This window comes from Symphalangus syndactylus, chromosome 14, assembly GCF_028878055.3.
Source record: "Symphalangus syndactylus isolate Jambi chromosome 14, NHGRI_mSymSyn1-v2.1_pri, whole genome shotgun sequence".
Classification (NCBI taxonomy): domain Eukaryota; kingdom Metazoa; phylum Chordata; class Mammalia; order Primates; family Hylobatidae; genus Symphalangus; species Symphalangus syndactylus.
This window is the reverse complement of record NC_072436.2, coordinates 68,916,069-68,933,761: the sequence shown is the minus strand read 5'-3', so window position 1 is coordinate 68,933,761 and position 17,693 is coordinate 68,916,069. Positions and strand designations below refer to the sequence as shown.

The 17,693-nt window shown below is 47.3% G+C and overlaps 1 protein-coding gene across 15 annotated transcripts in view; it reads left to right on the top strand.

Moving 5' to 3' along the window:
* The window catches only part of DYSF (dysferlin), a 232,381-nt gene that overhangs the window by 61,052 nt on the left and 153,636 nt on the right, over positions 1-17,693 (top strand). For all 15 annotated transcript variants that reach the window (XM_055241803.2, XM_055241805.2, XM_055241799.2 and 12 more), the window contains 7 exons: positions 1,620-1,748; positions 2,177-2,239; positions 2,971-3,021; positions 6,168-6,198; positions 6,780-6,895; positions 12,248-12,374; positions 14,336-14,439. In XM_055241803.2, coding sequence (XP_055097778.1) covers positions 1,620-1,748; positions 2,177-2,239; positions 2,971-3,021; positions 6,168-6,198; positions 6,780-6,895; positions 12,248-12,374; positions 14,336-14,439 — 621 coding nt within the window. The remainder of the gene's footprint in view (positions 1-1,619; positions 1,749-2,176; positions 2,240-2,970; positions 3,022-6,167; positions 6,199-6,779; positions 6,896-12,247; positions 12,375-14,335; positions 14,440-17,693) is intronic.

Below are 17,693 nucleotides of genomic sequence, written 5' to 3'. Positions count from 1 at the left end.
TGCAGAGTCTACTCAGACCTGCTTTACCAGAATCTGCATTTTAACAAGATCTTTACATCAAAGAAGCTCTGTCTAACATCTTTTCTTCTCCCTATATCTATCCCCCTGCATATAGCCATGGATTTTTCTGAGAGTCATGTGGAATTTGAATTTGTTCAAGCTCATCACAGAATAAAAACTATTAATATTAACACTTTGACACATTTTTATCCAAAAATCCATCCCATTTTATTTGCTTTTAACTTTGGTCCTTTGCCTATTTTTTTTTTCTTTTCAAAAGAATTTTCTATTTTGATGTAGTCACACAGTGATATTTAACTCTTTACAACTACTTTTAAGGTTAAAAGCAAGAATCTTAAATCTCTATTTATAATACTAAGTGCGCCAGGCGCGGTGGCTCACGCCTGTAATCCCAGCACTTTGGGAGGCAGAGGCGGGCGGATCACGAGGTCAGGAGATCGAGACCATCCTGGCTAACACAGTGAAACCCCGTCTCTACTAAAAATACAAAAAATTAGCCAGGCGTGGTGGCGGGCGCCTGTAGTCCCAGCTACTTGGGAGGCTGAGGCAGGAGAATGGCGTGAACCCAGGAGGCGGAGCTTGCAGTGAGCCGAGATTGTGCCACTGCACTCCAGCCTGGGAGACAAAGTGAGACTCCGTCTCAAAAAAAAAAAAAAAAAAAATACTAAGTGCAACAAATTGCAAAACTGTATTTCTATTCTAAATCATGGTAATTTAAGCAGAAGTCCTAGCTCTAACCACTGTTTGCCCCAAAAGACAAAATTCTAGCCCCCATACTATTATTCCCCAAACGTGTTCATATTGCCTTTGCTCTCTTTATGGAAATAACATATGTTTATTTTAGAAAGTTTGGAAAATATATTAAAATGAGGAGATTAAAAATCACTCATCCATCTTCCCACTGCTATCAAGAATATATCCTTCCATATTATGCAATTTACAAAAAAAAAAAGTTGGTCAATAAATAACAGTTGATTCTAAAGTGGAGCCAGTAAATGTCTTATTTTTTTCCATAGAATTGCTTAATATTGTAAAATTTCATATTTTAAAATATCTTACCTAATATTTGGAAGCATTGATGTTCTTGAAGTATTTATTTACTTACAGCTCAATGGCAAAAATTCTTAATTTATTTCTCAGAATGTAAGAAAGCATTGCATCTTATAAAGAATAAAGACTATTTCTGGGGTTACTTCACTGTGTAAGTTCGACCTCTGAGGGAATTGTCAATAAAGAATATTCAAGCCATTCAAGGCATTCAAAAACGCCAGTATCAATGGGGTCTTGGGTGGGGCTTGTGCCAATGGCCGAATGACGTAAATGGGGGCTGTATCTGCCCACCCCTGGGGTTTAATGTGGGTAGCTGATGAGGGGCAGCCTGGCAGCTCTTCTGTGGAGCTGTGGAATTTTATAGATGTAAGGGGCCTTGGTGGGAACATATGATAGTTCGTATAATGCTCTTCCTAATTCCTTTTTAATACTTTTCCCAAGAAGCCAGTGGTGAGATGGTCCCTGAGATTCCTGACTCTTGGGGTGGATGGTGGGTGGTCCTTAACTCTTCCCCCTTTCTCCTGCTCTTTCCTCCTTCTGGCTTTCAGATCAGGGTCCAGGTGATTGAGGGGCGCCAGCTGCTGGGGGTGAACATCAAGCCTGTGGTCAAGGTTACCGCTGCAGGGCAGACCAAGCGGACGCGGATCCACAAGGGAAACAGCCCACTCTTCAATGAGGTGGGAGACACGGGGCATGAGGGCCAGAACCTTGGTGGGCCTTCCGATCTGGAAGGCCAGTGCAGACACCTGGCAATTCATTCAAGAGTGTTTACGTATGGCACTGAACTTGGGTGGTGAGATGTGCTGGCTCCTAAGGAGGTTATCTGTGGGACTGGAGAAAGGGCTCCTGCTCTTACTTCTCCTGTTGCTCAACATCCCTGTCACCCTATAGGGCCAGCCACCCACCCAACCCTGAAATGACCAGGTCTGTGAGGCCAGGGGCAGATCACCCCAGAACTTGTCCAATCCCCAGAACTGAGCCCAATCCATGTTTTCTGAGGGGACTAAACTGCTAGGCGTGGAGGCTTGGGGGAGGTGGTCCTCCCTCTCCCTGGCCTGAGGGGTCAGCAGGCACTGATATGTCTCCCTTTGCTCTGAACCAACAGACTCTTTTCTTCAACTTGTTTGACTCTCCTGCAGAGCTGTTTGATGAGCCCATCTTTATCACGGTGCGTCTCAGCAGTCAAAGTGTGCTCCGTGGGCTGTATGTATGCACATAGGTGTCAGTGCGCACAGGTGTGTGTGTGTGAGATTGTGCATGTGTGTGCATGTGCACATCGGTGGCAAGCGTGTGTGTGCCTGTCGGTGTGCATGTGAGTATGTGCATGAGAGGAAGGTGTGTTAAAGCCTGACACGTGGATGATGTGGAGTAACTCACAGTCAGGCTCTACGGGTCACAGAAATGCCTGCAACAGCTCAGCAGGGAGGCAGCAGCCGCGGGAGACCCCACTGCTCAGCATCCCCCTGGGGCCTCAGGTCAGGGTCCTTAAATCACTTGTGGCAATGAACGTTTAAGTTTCCATCTTATTTTGTTAATCCACGTGCCTGCTTCTGACCGAGATTCTCTTTCTCAGGGCCTTGGCTCTTCCCCTATCTCCTCTGAAGGGCACTGCAGCCTAGTGGCTGAAAGTGTAGGCTCTGGCACTAGAGTGGATTCCACCTCTGTCTATGCCGTGTAGGGGTTGTGTGTTTCTGTACAAGATTTCATCCGTGAAATGGGGATAAGGACAGTATCTGCTGATGGGGTTCCTGTGAGGGCTAAACATTGCTTAGAACAATCTCTGGAATTGAGTAAGTGTGAAGTGTTGGCAGTTATTGTTTGGGAGGGAAGAGCTATTGGGTTGGCCGTGTGGGCCACGTGTTCCCTGTGAATGTGAGTTTCCGTGATCTTTCTCTGCAGGTGGTAGACTCCCGTTCTCTCAGGACAGATGCTCTCCTCGGGGAGTTCCGGGTAATTGCTTATTTTCTATGAAAGCAATCAGTTCTCACTTTTCGGTGTTGGTGGACCCTCTGTGGACCATGGGCAGGGGCTGGCACTCTAGAGATCCTGTGTGTCTCTGCTTTGGGAAAATATAATTTCAAAAAACAACGCCAAACCCTCTGCACAGCATGTCCTTTCACCCCAGAAAACCTCTCCACAAAGGTAGAAGAGAAAAAAAGCACTTTTTATCATTGAAGAGGCCTTAAACCAGAGTGAGATGCACATCACAGGCAATGATCCGCTAAGATGCTGCAAAGAAAGAAAGAAATCTCACGCTAATTTAGCCAGCGGGTCCAACCAATTGCCCACCACATACGTTCTCAAGAGAAGCCATGCCCCACCCTCAGGTCAGGGGACTTTACATTTCAGACCTCCTGAGAATGACATTTGTATACTAAAGCTGACAAATGGCTTATTTAGTTTCTTAAAAAGATGTACAGTACCTTTGGTCACACCGAATTCATCCCAAAATCACCTGGTAATGGGGGTGACCATCTATGTTAGCTAATTTGTTGTATCTAGAAGACCAAACAAAAATCAAACTCACATTTTTATGACAGGAAGTAGTTTTACAACTTGGAGCAAGGTGCCCACGGGAGTTAGGCTCCTATCTTCCCACAGAAGCTGGGACACAGGAGAGCCGTCTCCCTTGGTGTTTACATTTCAGACGTCCTGAGAATGACATTTGTATACTAAAGCTGACAAAAGGCTTATTTAGTTTCTTAAAAAGATGCATTTCGAAGAGACAGGGAAAGTGTAATGTATTTATAAGTTTTCTAATGTAAGTGTTCTGACAAAAAGAGAGGGGATGGAAGTACTTCTTCCCTTATTTCCAACAGGCAGAATCAAGACCCTTATTTGTAATTTGGATTTTCCCCCGCCTCTGGGAAGGCAGTGTGAGATCTGAGTTTGGGCAGCCCTCCTCCTCATCCTGGCCGTCTTGGGCCAGTGAGACCCAGTGCTTTCTGCCCTGACATCACTCTCACTGTGGGATGGGAGTGGGGTTCAGATGTAGATCCCTGGGGGAGCGAGGGGCAGTGGAGAGAGGGGAACCCTGCCCCAGCCTCCTCACTTGTCCCAGACAGTCCAGAAGTGAATAGCCCTGTTTGAGAACCGAGAGCCAATGGATTTAACAGATTACGTAAAGTAAAGGTAACTAGTAATTGCACAGACTAAAGGAGGCCTGTATGATTTTTTTTTTTTTTTGAGATGGAGTCTTGCTCTGTTGCCCAGGCTGGAGTGCAGTGGTGCGATCTCAGCTCACTGCAACCTCTGCTTCCTGGATTCAAGTGATTCCCCTGCCTCAGCCTCTCAAGTAGCTGGGATTACAGTTGTGTGCTACCATGCCTGGCTATTTTTTTTTTGTATTTTTAGTACAGACAGCGTTTCACCATGTTGGTCAGGCTGGTCTTGAACTCCTGACCTTGTGATCTGGCCACCTTGGCCTCCCAAAGTGTTGGGATTACAGGCATGAGCCACTGCGCCTGGCCTGCACGGTGTTTTAATGTAATTTGATGTAATTGTTACTAATTTTCTCATTTTGAAATTTTCAAGGATTTATCAAAAGGAAAGAAAGAGCACAAACTTATTTTACCCTCTCCCCTCTATCCAAGTATATCATGCCTTCCTTCTTTAAATTTGTATTTTAAATATGAATTTAAAATAAGGGGCTTGGTTTTGCCTGTTGTCAGAACAGTTACCTTAGAATTATTTATTCTGCCCAATAAATAATTGCTGGGACCAGGCGCAGTGGCTCATGCCTGTGATCCCAGTGCTTTGGGAGGCCCAGGTGGGCAGATCACTTGAGGTCAGTAGTTCGAGACCAGCCTGGCCAACATGGTAAAACCCCGTCTCTACTAAAAATACAAAAATTAGCGGGGTGTGGTGGTCTGCGTCTGTAATCCCAGCTACTCGGGAGGCTGAGGCAGAAGAATCGCTTGAACCTGGGCGGCAGAGGTTGCAGTGAGCCGAGATCGCACCACTGCACTCCAGCCTGGATGACAGAGCGAGACTCCATCTCAAAAAAAAAAAAAAAAAAAAAAGAAAGAAAAAAGAAATGCTGGGTTGGACCTGATGGCTAGATCAGCAGGTGAGATTTCTTTGTCTTTGTGATATCTTCCCAAATCATTGCCTGTGGGAAGAAATCACAAGATAAAAAATGAAGTCTGTTTACCTGGAGAAGCATTTTATAAAAGAATGAGCTTGAGCCTGAGTCATTCTGTAGCAAATTAAATCTTAATTATGTTTTGAGTCCCTTTACATTCTTGTTCTGAGAACCCAAGGGTTAAGTCAAAAAATTATTTTACTTGTATTTAATTATAAAACTAATCTATGATTTAAAAAGATAGAGGACTTTTTAGAGCTCTTTTAGGTTCACAGCAAAAATTGAGTGGAATGTACACAGTTCCCATATACGCCCTGCCCCCACCCCCGCTGCCCCCTGCAGCCTTCCCCACTATCATCATCCCAATCATCTATGGATTTTTAATAGAAAATTGTAAAACACAGGAAGGAATAAAAAATGAAGTAAAAATCATCCAAATCTACCATGCAGGGATAACATAGTCCTATTGTGTTGAATTTCCTTTCCTCTTTTTTTTTTTTTTTTAGACAGATTTTTGCTCTTGTTGCCAAGGCTGGAGTGCAATGGTAGCACACAAGCTGCAACCTCCACCTCCTGGGTTCAAGTGATTCTCCTGCCTCAGCTTCCCAACTAGCTGGAATTACAGGCATGCGCCACCACACCCGGCTAATTTTTTTTTTGTTGTCGTATTTTTAGTAGAGATGGAGTTTCACCATGTTGGTCAGGCTGGTCTCAAACTCCTGACTTCAAGTGATCCACCTGTCTTGGCCTTCCAAAGTGCTGGGATTACAAGCGTGAGCCACCGCACCCAGCCTCCTTTCCTCTTTCTTTTCTGTACATAATCAGTCTTTATCAAACTGGAATCAAAATATATTTCACTTTCTTTTCATGTAGTATCAAATGTTGACTGTTTTCCTGTGTTTCCAAATGTTCTTCAAAAACATGGGTTTTAATGGAATCGTGTAATGCACCACACTTTATTTAACGCTTTGGTGGCAAGAGTTTGATTTGTGTCTCCTCTCGTTGATTGCAGATGGACGTGGGCACCATTTACAGAGAGCCCCGTGAGTTCTCACCACTTTGGCCGTATCCTTGCATTTTGGTTCTGGAGGCTGACTGGGGACACCCATTTGGGATCCTCACTGTCCCTCCTGGGGGTTTTAGAATCTAGAGGAAGGGTTTGATCTCGGGAGAGAAAGCAGGTCATTCATCTTCCACGTGAGACAGGCGCTCGGGAGGGTGTAACGCTCGCCTGTGTCTCCGTTGGCCCATTCAGGGAGGCTAGATCTGAAAGGCCCCATTACTGGAGACTGGGCTCATGGCAGACAGGGACAGGTCATTTGGGTGGCAAGCCAGGGTTTCTCCTCACCCTGGCTTCCATTCTGATCTGGTCACTTCCTGAAGGGGAGGAAAATGGCCTTGGGTTTGGCTCTGCCAGCCTCTTACAGGGGTTTCTGTTAATATTTCTGACTCTGACCACATGAACACTCAAAGTACCTTTTGATTCTAGAATCTGAGTCCTGCACTCACGGCCCAGTGGATGAGTCCTTTACCTCCCCTGTGCAGTCCATCCTGGGCTCCTGGATGTGGTCACAGGCTGGGGTCTTCTGATTCTGGGATCACCAGTGGATGTTTTCTCTCTTAGGGCACGCCTATCTCAGGAAGTGGCTGCTGCTCTCAGACCCTGATGACTTCTCTGCTGGGGCCAGAGGCTACCTGAAAACAAGCCTTTGTGTGCTGGGGCCTGGGGACGAAGCACCTGTGAGTATATTTTCCTGGGTCTTCCTTATGGTCCCCCATGCAGCACTTGGTGGTGGAGGTACCAAACCACAAACAAAAACTCTATTTTTTTTTCTGATTTAAACTAATACATGGTAATTAATGAGAAATGTAGAACATGTAGAAAGGTGTTAATAAAAAATGAATGCTCTGGGTGCAAGGTATTAATAAAAAATGAATCACTCATAATCCTACCACTCTGAGAGAGCTATTATTATGTCACTGCACATCCCTCTGGAAGGATATACACATATATTTTTCTTTTTGCAACAGTGAGATTATTGTATATATATATTATATTGTGACTTGAATTTCATTGCCTAAGAATGTATCATGCTCATCTCTACATGTCAGTAAGTAAAGTTATAAGTTGGAGGTGGTAAGAATGAGAAAAGTGTTGAGAGCAGGAGAGGTATCTGCATCTTTCTATGTTTGAGAAGAGGAGAAAAGGTTTGGAATCATCTTTGTGGGAGAGGAATGAGGGGTTAGATTTAATGAAAGGATTTCTGCACAAACACCAGAGCACCCACTCTGGGTTGGATGCTTTGTTTGTAGTGGACTCACTTCCCTCATGGTGCTCAGCAGCGCAGAAGCAGAAGAGAGGCAGGTGGATGGTGGACATGTTGCGCGAGGGCAAGCCAGGAGTGCTGAAGGTCAGGGGTGAGGTGAAGGTCAGGGGTGAGGTGAAGGTCAGGGGTGAGGTGAAGGTCAGGGGTGAGGTACCTGAATATGGCTGATGGCACTGTGCAGGGAGGGAGAGGAGGACAGGGCCCCTGGGGTCTCATGCCATGCCTTGTGTCCCCCCCAATCTTCACCACACACTGGCTCCTTGGCCACCTGGACGTGCTGCTTGGATGAATGTGGGTTTCTATTGCTCCGCTCAGCTGGGCCCCGGGTGCTGTCTGCCTCTTCCTTTACCTAGGTGTAGTTTACTCATCTCATTCTCCTCATCTCCTTACTCCTTATCTTTCCTGGCTGTTTCCAGACTTTCTTCCCTTTCCTAAGCTCCAACCTCAGCTTCCCTTGGACAGGCAGAGCTGCACAGCGATGAGTGGTGAGAGCTGTGGGAGCTCCTGTGGTCCTCAACTTGCCCCCCATCTTCATCCGCCTTCCCTCCCTTCCTCCGCCCCTCCCGCTCCATCATCCCACCACCTCCTTGGCCGTGACCTCACATCCTCCACTGTCTTCTTTTGCCTCCTCTTTCTGATCTCTTCTCACACTTGTCTCCTCTGCCTCCTGCTCCATGATCTGTACCAGGCAGGCTCAAGATTTCCCCATCCTAAAACACCCCTTTCTTGACCCATTTCTCCCCACCCCTCCTCTCCACTACTATTTTCTCTGTCTCCTACTGCTGGTCATCACCAACTTCTTGAAAGGGTGCACTGCATCCCCCTTTTTCCACTCCAGTACCAGCTGCTCATTCCTTCTCCTCTTCGGTAGGAATCCCACCACCTCCCTTCCCTGAAACCACTGGTGTAAGGGTCACTCATTACCACAGCTTAGGAGCTCTCCTGTGTTGTTAGTCTGCACCACTGCTCCACAGCGTTCGATTCTGGAGCCCACGCCTTATTTGAAACTGTCTCCTCCCTTAGCATTCATGACTTTCCTTGCTCCTTTTCCAGTGGGTTCTTCAAATTCGATGTGCAGTCCAGTCCCTGTTCCTTTGCTGTGTCCTGCCCCTCACTGTTGAGGAGTCCGTCTCTTTCAGACACCATCTGAGACTTGTAAATTGCTCTTCTCCAGCCTGGATCTTCTGAGCTCTGGAGGCTCAGTTTCAGTTGCCTTGTCATCAGGCCACATTAACGTGTCCCTTAGGCCCCTCTAACTTATTATAGTAAGTCTAACTTACTATAGCAAAGCCTGGTATCATTTGCTGCCCACTCCCCACACCTGTTCCCCATCCTGTATCAGGTGACATCTTAGGAAATTGCATGGTTATCCACTTAGTCCCCCAAACCAGAGGCCAGAGTTTCATTCTTTACCCCTCAGACCCCATGCAAGCAGCTGGCCAGTCTTGATGGTATGAAAACCTCAGTGTACGCCTCTTCTTTTTCCCATCCCAAGACCCAAGTTTGAGGCCCGGCTCCCACTCTCTCTCACCTGGGTCTCTTTGTGAATTGCAATATAGGTTCAGCTGGTTTAACAAAGATGCCCCAAATAATAGGAGTTAAGGAGATCAGATGTTTATTCCTCTCTCATGAATGCCACCGTCCAGAATTGGCACAGTGCTTCGGCAATGATCAGAGACCCAGGCTCCTGGTCTTCTCTCCGCTGTGATCATCATGTAACCTCCGTCACACGGCCCAAGATGCTTGCTCCAGTTCCCATCACCATGTTTGTAATCCAGCCAGGGAAATGACAGTAAAGGACAATGGAGGCCACATCTCTTCCTTCAAACGCATGATCCAAAAGTTGTACACATTTTTGCTTAGGTCCCATTGACCAGAACTTAGTCACATGGCCACATCTAACTACAAGGGAGCCTGGGAAATAAAGTCCATCCTAATGCTGTCCAGCTAAAAATTGAGGTTTTGTTAGAGGAGGCAGAAAAGACTGGATTTGGGAGAACAACTAGCAGTTTCTGTCATCCCTCCTAAGTGTCCTCTGAGGTCTCCTAACTTCTTATGTTATACTTCTCCACCTATCCCCACCTTATCACCAGTCATCTTTTTTTTTGTTTTTTTTTGAGACAGAATCTTACTCTGTCACCCAGGCTGGACTGCAGTGGTGCAGTCTCAGCTCACTGCAACCTCCGCCTCCCGAGTTCAAGCAATTCTCCTGCCTCAGCCTCCTGAGTAGCTGGGATTACAAGCATACGCCACCATGCCTGGCTAATTTTTGTATTTTTAGTAGAGACGGGGTTTCACCATGTTGGTCAGGCTGGTCTCAAACTCCTGACCTTGTGATCCACTTGCCTCGGCCTCCCAAAGTGCTGAAATTACAGGCGTGAGCCACCACGCCTGGCCTCCAGTCATCATTTTTAAACCCAGGTAGAATCACGTGCATCTCCTCTTACAAAAATGTCCAGTGACTTCCCATTGCTTTTAGGATAGAGTACAAGATCCTTAGCGTGACATTCAAGGCCCTTGACATTTGGCCTCAGCCTAGTTTCCCAGTCCCACTTGCTGTTATGTATCTTCATGGGCACCATCTGTGGCCACACCAGATGATGTGACTCTTTCCAGAATGCTCTTCTATCCCTCTCCGGCCTTTTCCCCTGCTGGAATGCCTTTCCTCTCTTTGCCTACCAAGAGCCGATTTGTTCTTCCAGACCCAGTTCAGATGCTGCTTCCTCCCTGAAGCTTGCCTCGTCTTCCAGGAAAATTTACTGGTTTTTCGTTTGGGCCACCACCCAGCCCTTTGGTAGTCTAATCAGCTTATGTGTCTGTCTTCATCACTGAGATTCAGTTTCTTGATGATGGGGACAATATAGCAAATGTGATATCTTTTATCTTCCCTCTTGCCTAGTATGGTAGGTCTTGCACACAGTAGGTGCTCAATCAGTGCTTATTGTCTAGGGGAATAGATATTTTTATGGATGGCTGAAAGATGATTGTTTTCTTCTGATATGAGCTGAGGAGAATAAACACAGAACACATCCCTTTGGGCACGCTGTGATATGGGCAATTCTGGGATTGAGTGTTTTGCAGCAAGGATCCTGAAGCAGGTTTCTACGTGTCAAGTGTGACTGCGTGAGAAATGGGGTGAGGCTAGTCCAGGCAACTGTCCAGGGAGTTGGCTGCTGGGCACAGCCTGACCTTGCTATTCTCCTGTCCCTTCGCTGCTCGCTAGCCCAAGAGCAGCCACCAGATCTTTTGTCTGTTCCTCCAGCTGCCAACTTCCCCTTGTGCAAGGGCCTCTGCATGAGTTGCCTCCTCGTCTGGATGCCTCCACCTGTTGCTCATCATCCAGGTCTCAAGCTGGGAAGCATTTCTGACCCCACCTAGTTACAAGCCCCCTTGCTCTGTGCTCTCCAAGCATGTGGGTTCTGCTTCCAGCCTGTGTTAAACCTCAGCTTTCTTATCTGCAAAGTGGGGGCATTCTAGCCCCTTGCACCCAGAGCATCATCTGTGGGCAAGCAGCGTGGGCATCACTTGGACACTTTTTGAAATGCAGAATCTTGGGCCCCACCCCAGACCTGCTGAACTAGAACGTGCATTTTAATTGGAATGCACAGCAGTGGTCTAGAAGACACTGATTCTCAGCCTCTGTTGCCAGTTGGAATCATCTGGGAAGCTTTACAAGCCACTGCTGCATGGGTAGTCTCTCCCACAAATTCTGTTTTAATTGGTCTAGGGTGCGACCTGGGCTTCCCAGGTGTGTCTTTTCTTTTCCTTTTTTTTTTTTTTTTTTTGAGATGGGTAGTCTCACTCTGCTGCCCAGGCTGAAGTGCAGTGGTGCAATCTCAGCTCACTGCAACCTCTGCTTTCCAGGTTCAAGCAATTCTCCCATCTCAGCCTCTGAGTAGCTGGGACTATAGGTGCATGCCACCATGCCTGGCTAATTTTTGTATTATTTGGTAGAGACGGGGTTTCCCCATGTTGGCGAGCTGGTCTTGAACTCCTGACCTCAGGTGATCCGCATGCCTCGGCCTCCCACAGTGCTAGGATTACAGGTGTGAGCCACCGCGCCTGGCTCTCCGCAGGTGTTTCTAATATGCAGCCCAGTTTGAGACCCATTCAAGGTGGGGGTGCTATGAGGATTAAATGAGAGACTGCGTACACACCAATACATGTGGGATGTGATTTTTTTATTACTGCTCCAGCCACAAGACACAGGACATGTTATTGGATTTGTTTGCTGAAAGTCTGTTTTCCCTGCATGATAGTCAGCTCCATGGGAACAGGGTGCTTATTCATGTCGTCCCCTTATTCATTGCCATATCCCCTGCCCTTCAGCACCATACAGACACCTAGTAGTCACTCAGTAGCTAATGGCTGGGTGAATGAACACCTGTATGTTATTGAAGACAGAGTGGCCAGTTTAGACCTCAGTTACTCCTGTACCATGTTTTAACTGGGAGGTTGGGGAGAGCGGGAAGGAGACTGAGGTTGGTGGAATGCTTGCTGTGTGCCACATGCATTTACATCATTATTGGAGACGTTCCTCGTACAGTCCTGGAAGGTCAGTATCATGGTCTCTGCTGTACTCAAGAGGAAGCTGAGGCTCAGGTGAAGGACCTTGCCCGAGACCACGCGGTAGTAAGTGGCGGAGCGCAGTCTGCCTTACTGCAGAATGCAGCATTTATGCGGCGAAGGTGGAACTCTTAGAAAAGGAAAGTAAAACCCTGTGCTCAGGAGCGCGTGAAGGAATCATATTTGGTTTTCTTTGTAGCTGGAGAGAAAAGACCCCTCTGAAGACAAGGAGGACATTGAAAGCAACCTGCTCCGGCCCACAGGCGTGGCCCTGCGAGGAGCCCACTTCTGCCTGAAGGTCTTCCGGGCCGAAGACTTGCCGCAGAGTGCGTGGGGCGTGCCCTTGGGTGGGAGGGCTACATGAGGCTGAAGGCGCAGGGCTGGTGAGGGTGGGCGATGGCGGGCGGGGTCAGCTCCCTGGGGGAAGGAGAGGCGTCTAGGAAAACAATCAGAATTTAATGAAAAGTAATCAGTGCTGGTGGAGTTACAAAGATTCAAGAACTCTTGAGAGTAATAGCTGCCCCTCAGCTCCATTCCAGTGTCCTCTGGGCCTGGTCTGGCAATATTTGGCTACTCTGTGGACCCATTTTCTTGGTTCTCATGGAGAAGTCAGCACCATCTGGACCCTGTTCTGGCCTTAGGGCTGGCTCTCACTGATTTTCCCTCCCTCTATGAGGAAGCTCTTCCTGCTAGTGGCAGAGCTGGGCTGGGGAGCAGTTGCTCTAACGTTGGAAGGGTTTGCATGAAGGACTCCTGGGGCCCACTGTCTTCACAGATGAAGGACATGGATCCACAAGGTGACCCACCATCCTAGCTTGCCTGAGACTGTCCTGGTTTTAGCACTGAAAGTGCCTGTTCCAGGAAACCCTGCAGTCTCTGGCAAACTGGGACAGTGGGCACCCGACTTGCAACCACCTCTTCCTCCCAGGAAGGCCAATGTGGCCACTGCCTGGTTTCTCACAGTGGTTGGCCCAGTAGTAGACCCATCTGTGTGTTTAGTAAATGCTGAGGAATTATACCGAATATTCTAGAGCTCTGGTTATCAACTTGGGCATGATATTAGAATTCCCTGGGAAGATTCAAAACGGTCCAGATGCCGGGGCCCCACCTCCAGCATTTTAGGTTGATTCGAGTTAGGGCAGGGCTCAGCATTGGTAGGGTTTAAAGGCTCCCCAGGTTGTTCTGTGGTGAGGCCCCGTGGTGAGCCACTATTTTAGAGCATGGCATTAACAAAACCAAGCCACTGTCCACCGCAGAGTCAGTGAGAAGGTTTGCAACTTGGGTCCCTGGTTACAACTTTTCCATAAAGATTATTGAGAGTTTCTGCTTTGGCTGCTGACATCAAGAAATGAAATGTACAAGCTTACTTGGACCAAATCCTGAAGAAAGCCTGTAAATAAGTAATGGGTATTAATTCAGTACTAAAACACATGCTTAAAAATAGTCTGCACTTATTGATTGCAACTATGTAGAAGTGAGGCTGGCGAACTTCAAGAGGGGCATGGGGAAATAGAAATGTTTGCTTCTCTTAAAGTGAAAAAGCTTTGTGTTGAATTCCCTGCAAGGTTGTTTTAAAAAAACCAAAATAGATGGGCAAACAGATCATAAATGTTTGCCAATTGTTGTTGCCTTTTGTATTCATGTAGATATTAGCTAGCGTATAATCTTTAATTACCCCCCTCCACTCACCCACTCATATGTCTATAAACATAACATGATTTATACACATATGTATGTGTATACGCATATACATATCTATCTGTATCTACATATATAAATAATCTGACTGATTCAAAAAATAATTGGTTTGGGGCAGCATAGATTAAAAACTCTTAAAAAAAAAAAGACAGAATTGACTTCTTGGTTAACCTCAGGTAAATCACTGCGCTAATAGATTTAAAGGAAAATGTCAACCAGGCACCAATAATGGGATATTGTTATAACAACTGCCAGTCCTTTTCTGAGTACTTACTGCCCTTAGTGATGTAGATTTCTAATTAGTCAGGCAGTCCATACATTGGTAGATTCAATCTGAAAGGCTTTGAATGCAGGGTGGGGACAGTGAAGGAGCTGTTTGGGACTGGTGACAAAGTGGCTGGGAACTCTCAGGAGTTGCTGCTCTGAGACAGTCCTCCCTCTGGGGAGCCCCTGGGCTGAGTCCCTGTGTGAAGGGGCCAAAGCTTCTTGCTGAGGTAGTCCCAGGACTGCCTGGAGACAGAGAAGGTATAGTCAGGGTTTTAGAGGAGAGACAGCAGGCAGGCAGTGACTGGTGTGTCCCTCTTCCCAGTGGACGATGCCGTGATGGACAACGTGAAACAGATCTTTGGCTTTGAGAGTAACAAGAAGAACTTGGTGGACCCCTTTGTGGAGGTCAGCTTTGCGGGGAAAATGGTAAGGAGCAAGGGAGCAGGAGGGTTCTCTTGGGAGGGGACTTCCTGGCGCCCTGTGGATGGTGCCGGGTGAGAGCAAGACAGAGTGAGGCGCCCCCACCAGAGGTGTGTGCACAAGGAGGGGCTGATCCTGGTGTGTGGTGAGACACCCACACAGGCCCAGCTCTCAGGGGCTGCCCTGCACACGAATGTGGACAGGTCTGCCCTGGGGTGTCCCAGACACACACATAGATGCTGATGGCCCAGGAGAGGACGTCGGACAGTGGATAGTAGAGGAACATTTGGGGGAAAATGGAGCAATTGCATGGAAACTAGACATGAAGGCATAAAGATAGGGAAACTGTATTTTAAAGATGTGGGATAAAAACATAATGATTATTTAAAAATGTTGTGGGAGGTAGTTGGGCAGAGAAAGACCCCTCTGGTGGGCACCCTAGCCTCTTCCTTGCAGCCCACCTTCCTGCCCTGAGGTGGGGCTGTGGCTCCAGTCCCTGCTGACTTCTGTCCCAGCCCTTCTCGCCACACAGGCTGCCCACTCCCCAATGTCTGTGCGCCCCCCACAGGCTTTCCTGGCAGCCCCAGCCCTCCCCAGGCTTCAGCCATCACCTCTCTGCAGAGAACTCCGTAGCTCTCCGACCCCTCCCTTCAACCCCAGGCCTCTCTGTGCCTCTAAACAGCTCTGCCTGCTGCCCCTCTGAGCCCTGGAGGGAGTCATTTTCTCTGCACAAATTGCCCCATATCCAAAAGCCTCTGTCTTAACCAGGTACAACCATCAAAGGCAGAAAATGTGGACCTGCCTTGATTCTTCCCTCTTTTTTCTCTCTCCACATCCCACATGCCATCTCTAGCTTTTGACTTTAAACTTGTCCCCACGGCCCATCCCTACCTCGTGCCCCCATAGCCACTGCCAGCTCTTCCCAGGACTGTTCCCTTGTTTCTCACCTCATGGCATTGAATTTTTGAACAGCCCAGGCCATTTGTCCAAGTACTGGATTTGTTCGGTTGTTTCCTTCTGTTGCTTAACTTGTTTCTCTGGCTCCTCTCTTTTCTGTAAACTGGAAGTTAGGTCTAGAGACTCCATTAGATTCAGATGAAGTATTTCGGCAAGAACTCAGCATAGGTGATCTGCATGTCGTATGGCATCACAACAGAGAGCCATAATGTCGGGTTGTCCCATCATCAGGGATGATCGCCTGATCACACAGTTAAAATGGTGCCTCCAGACAGCTCCCTTATAAAAGTAAATCTTCCCACTTTGTAATTAGCAAGTAAACTGTGGGCGATATCTTGGCACTATATGGATATCCTACTTCTCAGCTACCTCTTACCTAATGGTCTAAGCATCCATTGACCTTCCTGTCTGAAGAAGTCATTTAGTTGGGACTGCAAAGTGGTGATTTTCTCATTATCATTCTTTTTCTCTTGATTAGCCAACTTTTTTTTTTTTTCTGTAAAGAAGAGCTTTCTACCTCCTGCTTCGTTGAGTATTAGTATGGACCTCAATACTTTTTATTTTTAATGTGTTAAATCAGTCATTATTGTGTTGATGTATGAATTATACTGAAGGTGGCCATCAGGAGCCCCTTTGAGCTGGGCTCTCTCTCCTCAGAGACTAGCACAGGGTCCCAATGAAAATGTACACGGGGATGTAATGTAGATTTTTTTTTTTTGTTTTTTTTTTTTGAGACGGAGTCTCGCTCTGTCGCCCAGGCTGGAGTGCAGTGCGCAATCTCGGCTCACTGCAAGCTCCGCCTCCCGGGTTCACGCCATTCTCCTGCCTCAGCCTCTCTGAGTAGCTGGGACTACAGGCGCCCGCCACCACGCCCGGCTAATTTTTTGTATTTTTAGTAGAGACGGGGTTTCACCGTGGTCTCGATCTCCTGACCTCGTGATCCGCCCGCCTCGGCCTCCCAAAGTGCTGGGATTACAAGCATGAGCCACTGCGCCCGGCCGATGTAATGTAGATTTTAAACTCATTCATGTGGAGGTGTAAATGCTTACTGCAGATTCTCACCTGAGTGAAGGTTTTGGTGTGGGCTCAGGGTCCAGGTCTTACGCCCTGCGCCTGGCATCAGGAGGAACGGGGACAGCTGCTTGAATGTAGAAAGGAAACAGGAAGCTGCGGCTGTACGTTTTTGTGGGACACTAGTTCCAAGGACTAGGATTAATTTTTCCACTTGACACTTGGGGAAATTCACATCCTGAGATTGTTCTTATTTCGCATTCCCAACATGGAAAGTATTTCGATGGTGGCTAGAACCAAGACCGACGTGCCTTCACATTCATTGGAACTAAGCCTCAGAGCTCTGGGGCTCCTGGCTGCTCCTGGGTCCCTGCCAGTATCTTTGATCTCCCAGGGTCTTCTGTTCTGAGATGCCCTTGGCTGGCCCTGGGGATTTCTTTAGGAAGGTACCAGTGTCTAGGGGGAGGTGAAAGGACAAAGGCGGCCAAGGCAAGGCACTGTATACAGTGGATTGGCATTTGGGCTCATGCAAGAAGCTGTACGTCTCATTTTTCCTCTAGAAGGAGGTGGAGGGAGTTGAAGAATGACCTTATGGTGAAGGAGGCAGCTGGAATGCTCCGTCTTGAAAGTTTCAACCTGGCCAGCCTCCTCCGCTGGGCCCCAGGCCTTTGCGTCCTCTCTGCCCTGAGCCACCTCCTTGTGGCCTCCCGGCTTCTGCTGCTCTTATGGCGTGTCTCATTCTGCCTGTCCCTCTCTTTTAGCCTGCTTGCATGTCCCTTTTCTCTCTTTACATCCTAAGCTGAAGAGCCCTGAGGTTACGTTCTGTGTGCCCACCCACCCCAGCTGGCCTTCTTTGCATTTCCCCTTATGGACACTTGGTGGCAGTATTATCCAAGATGTGAACAATACTTGATTTGGCCAAGCTACTAAGAAGATAGTGTGGGAGAGTGTGTGCGACTGTGCACTTCATGGTATCGAAGAAAGTAAAGGTAGGTACTTTAGGGCAGGACACGAAGTTTTAAAACAACCTTTTTTTTTTTTTTCTGAATTCAAGAATAAAACCCATTAATTGCAAAAAATTGAAAAAAAATCAGAGAAAAGGAAAACAACAAAAACTCCCACTGCACCATATTCTGTACCTTGCACCACCCTGGAGAGAATTACTGATAACATTGGTTTGTATTTCCTTCTAGTATGTTTTCTCTCTTTAGCTCCCACTACCCTCTTACCTCCCCTCTTCCCACTTGCTGGGAAAAAATAATGAAAACATTGATTTTCATTATTCAAGGCTT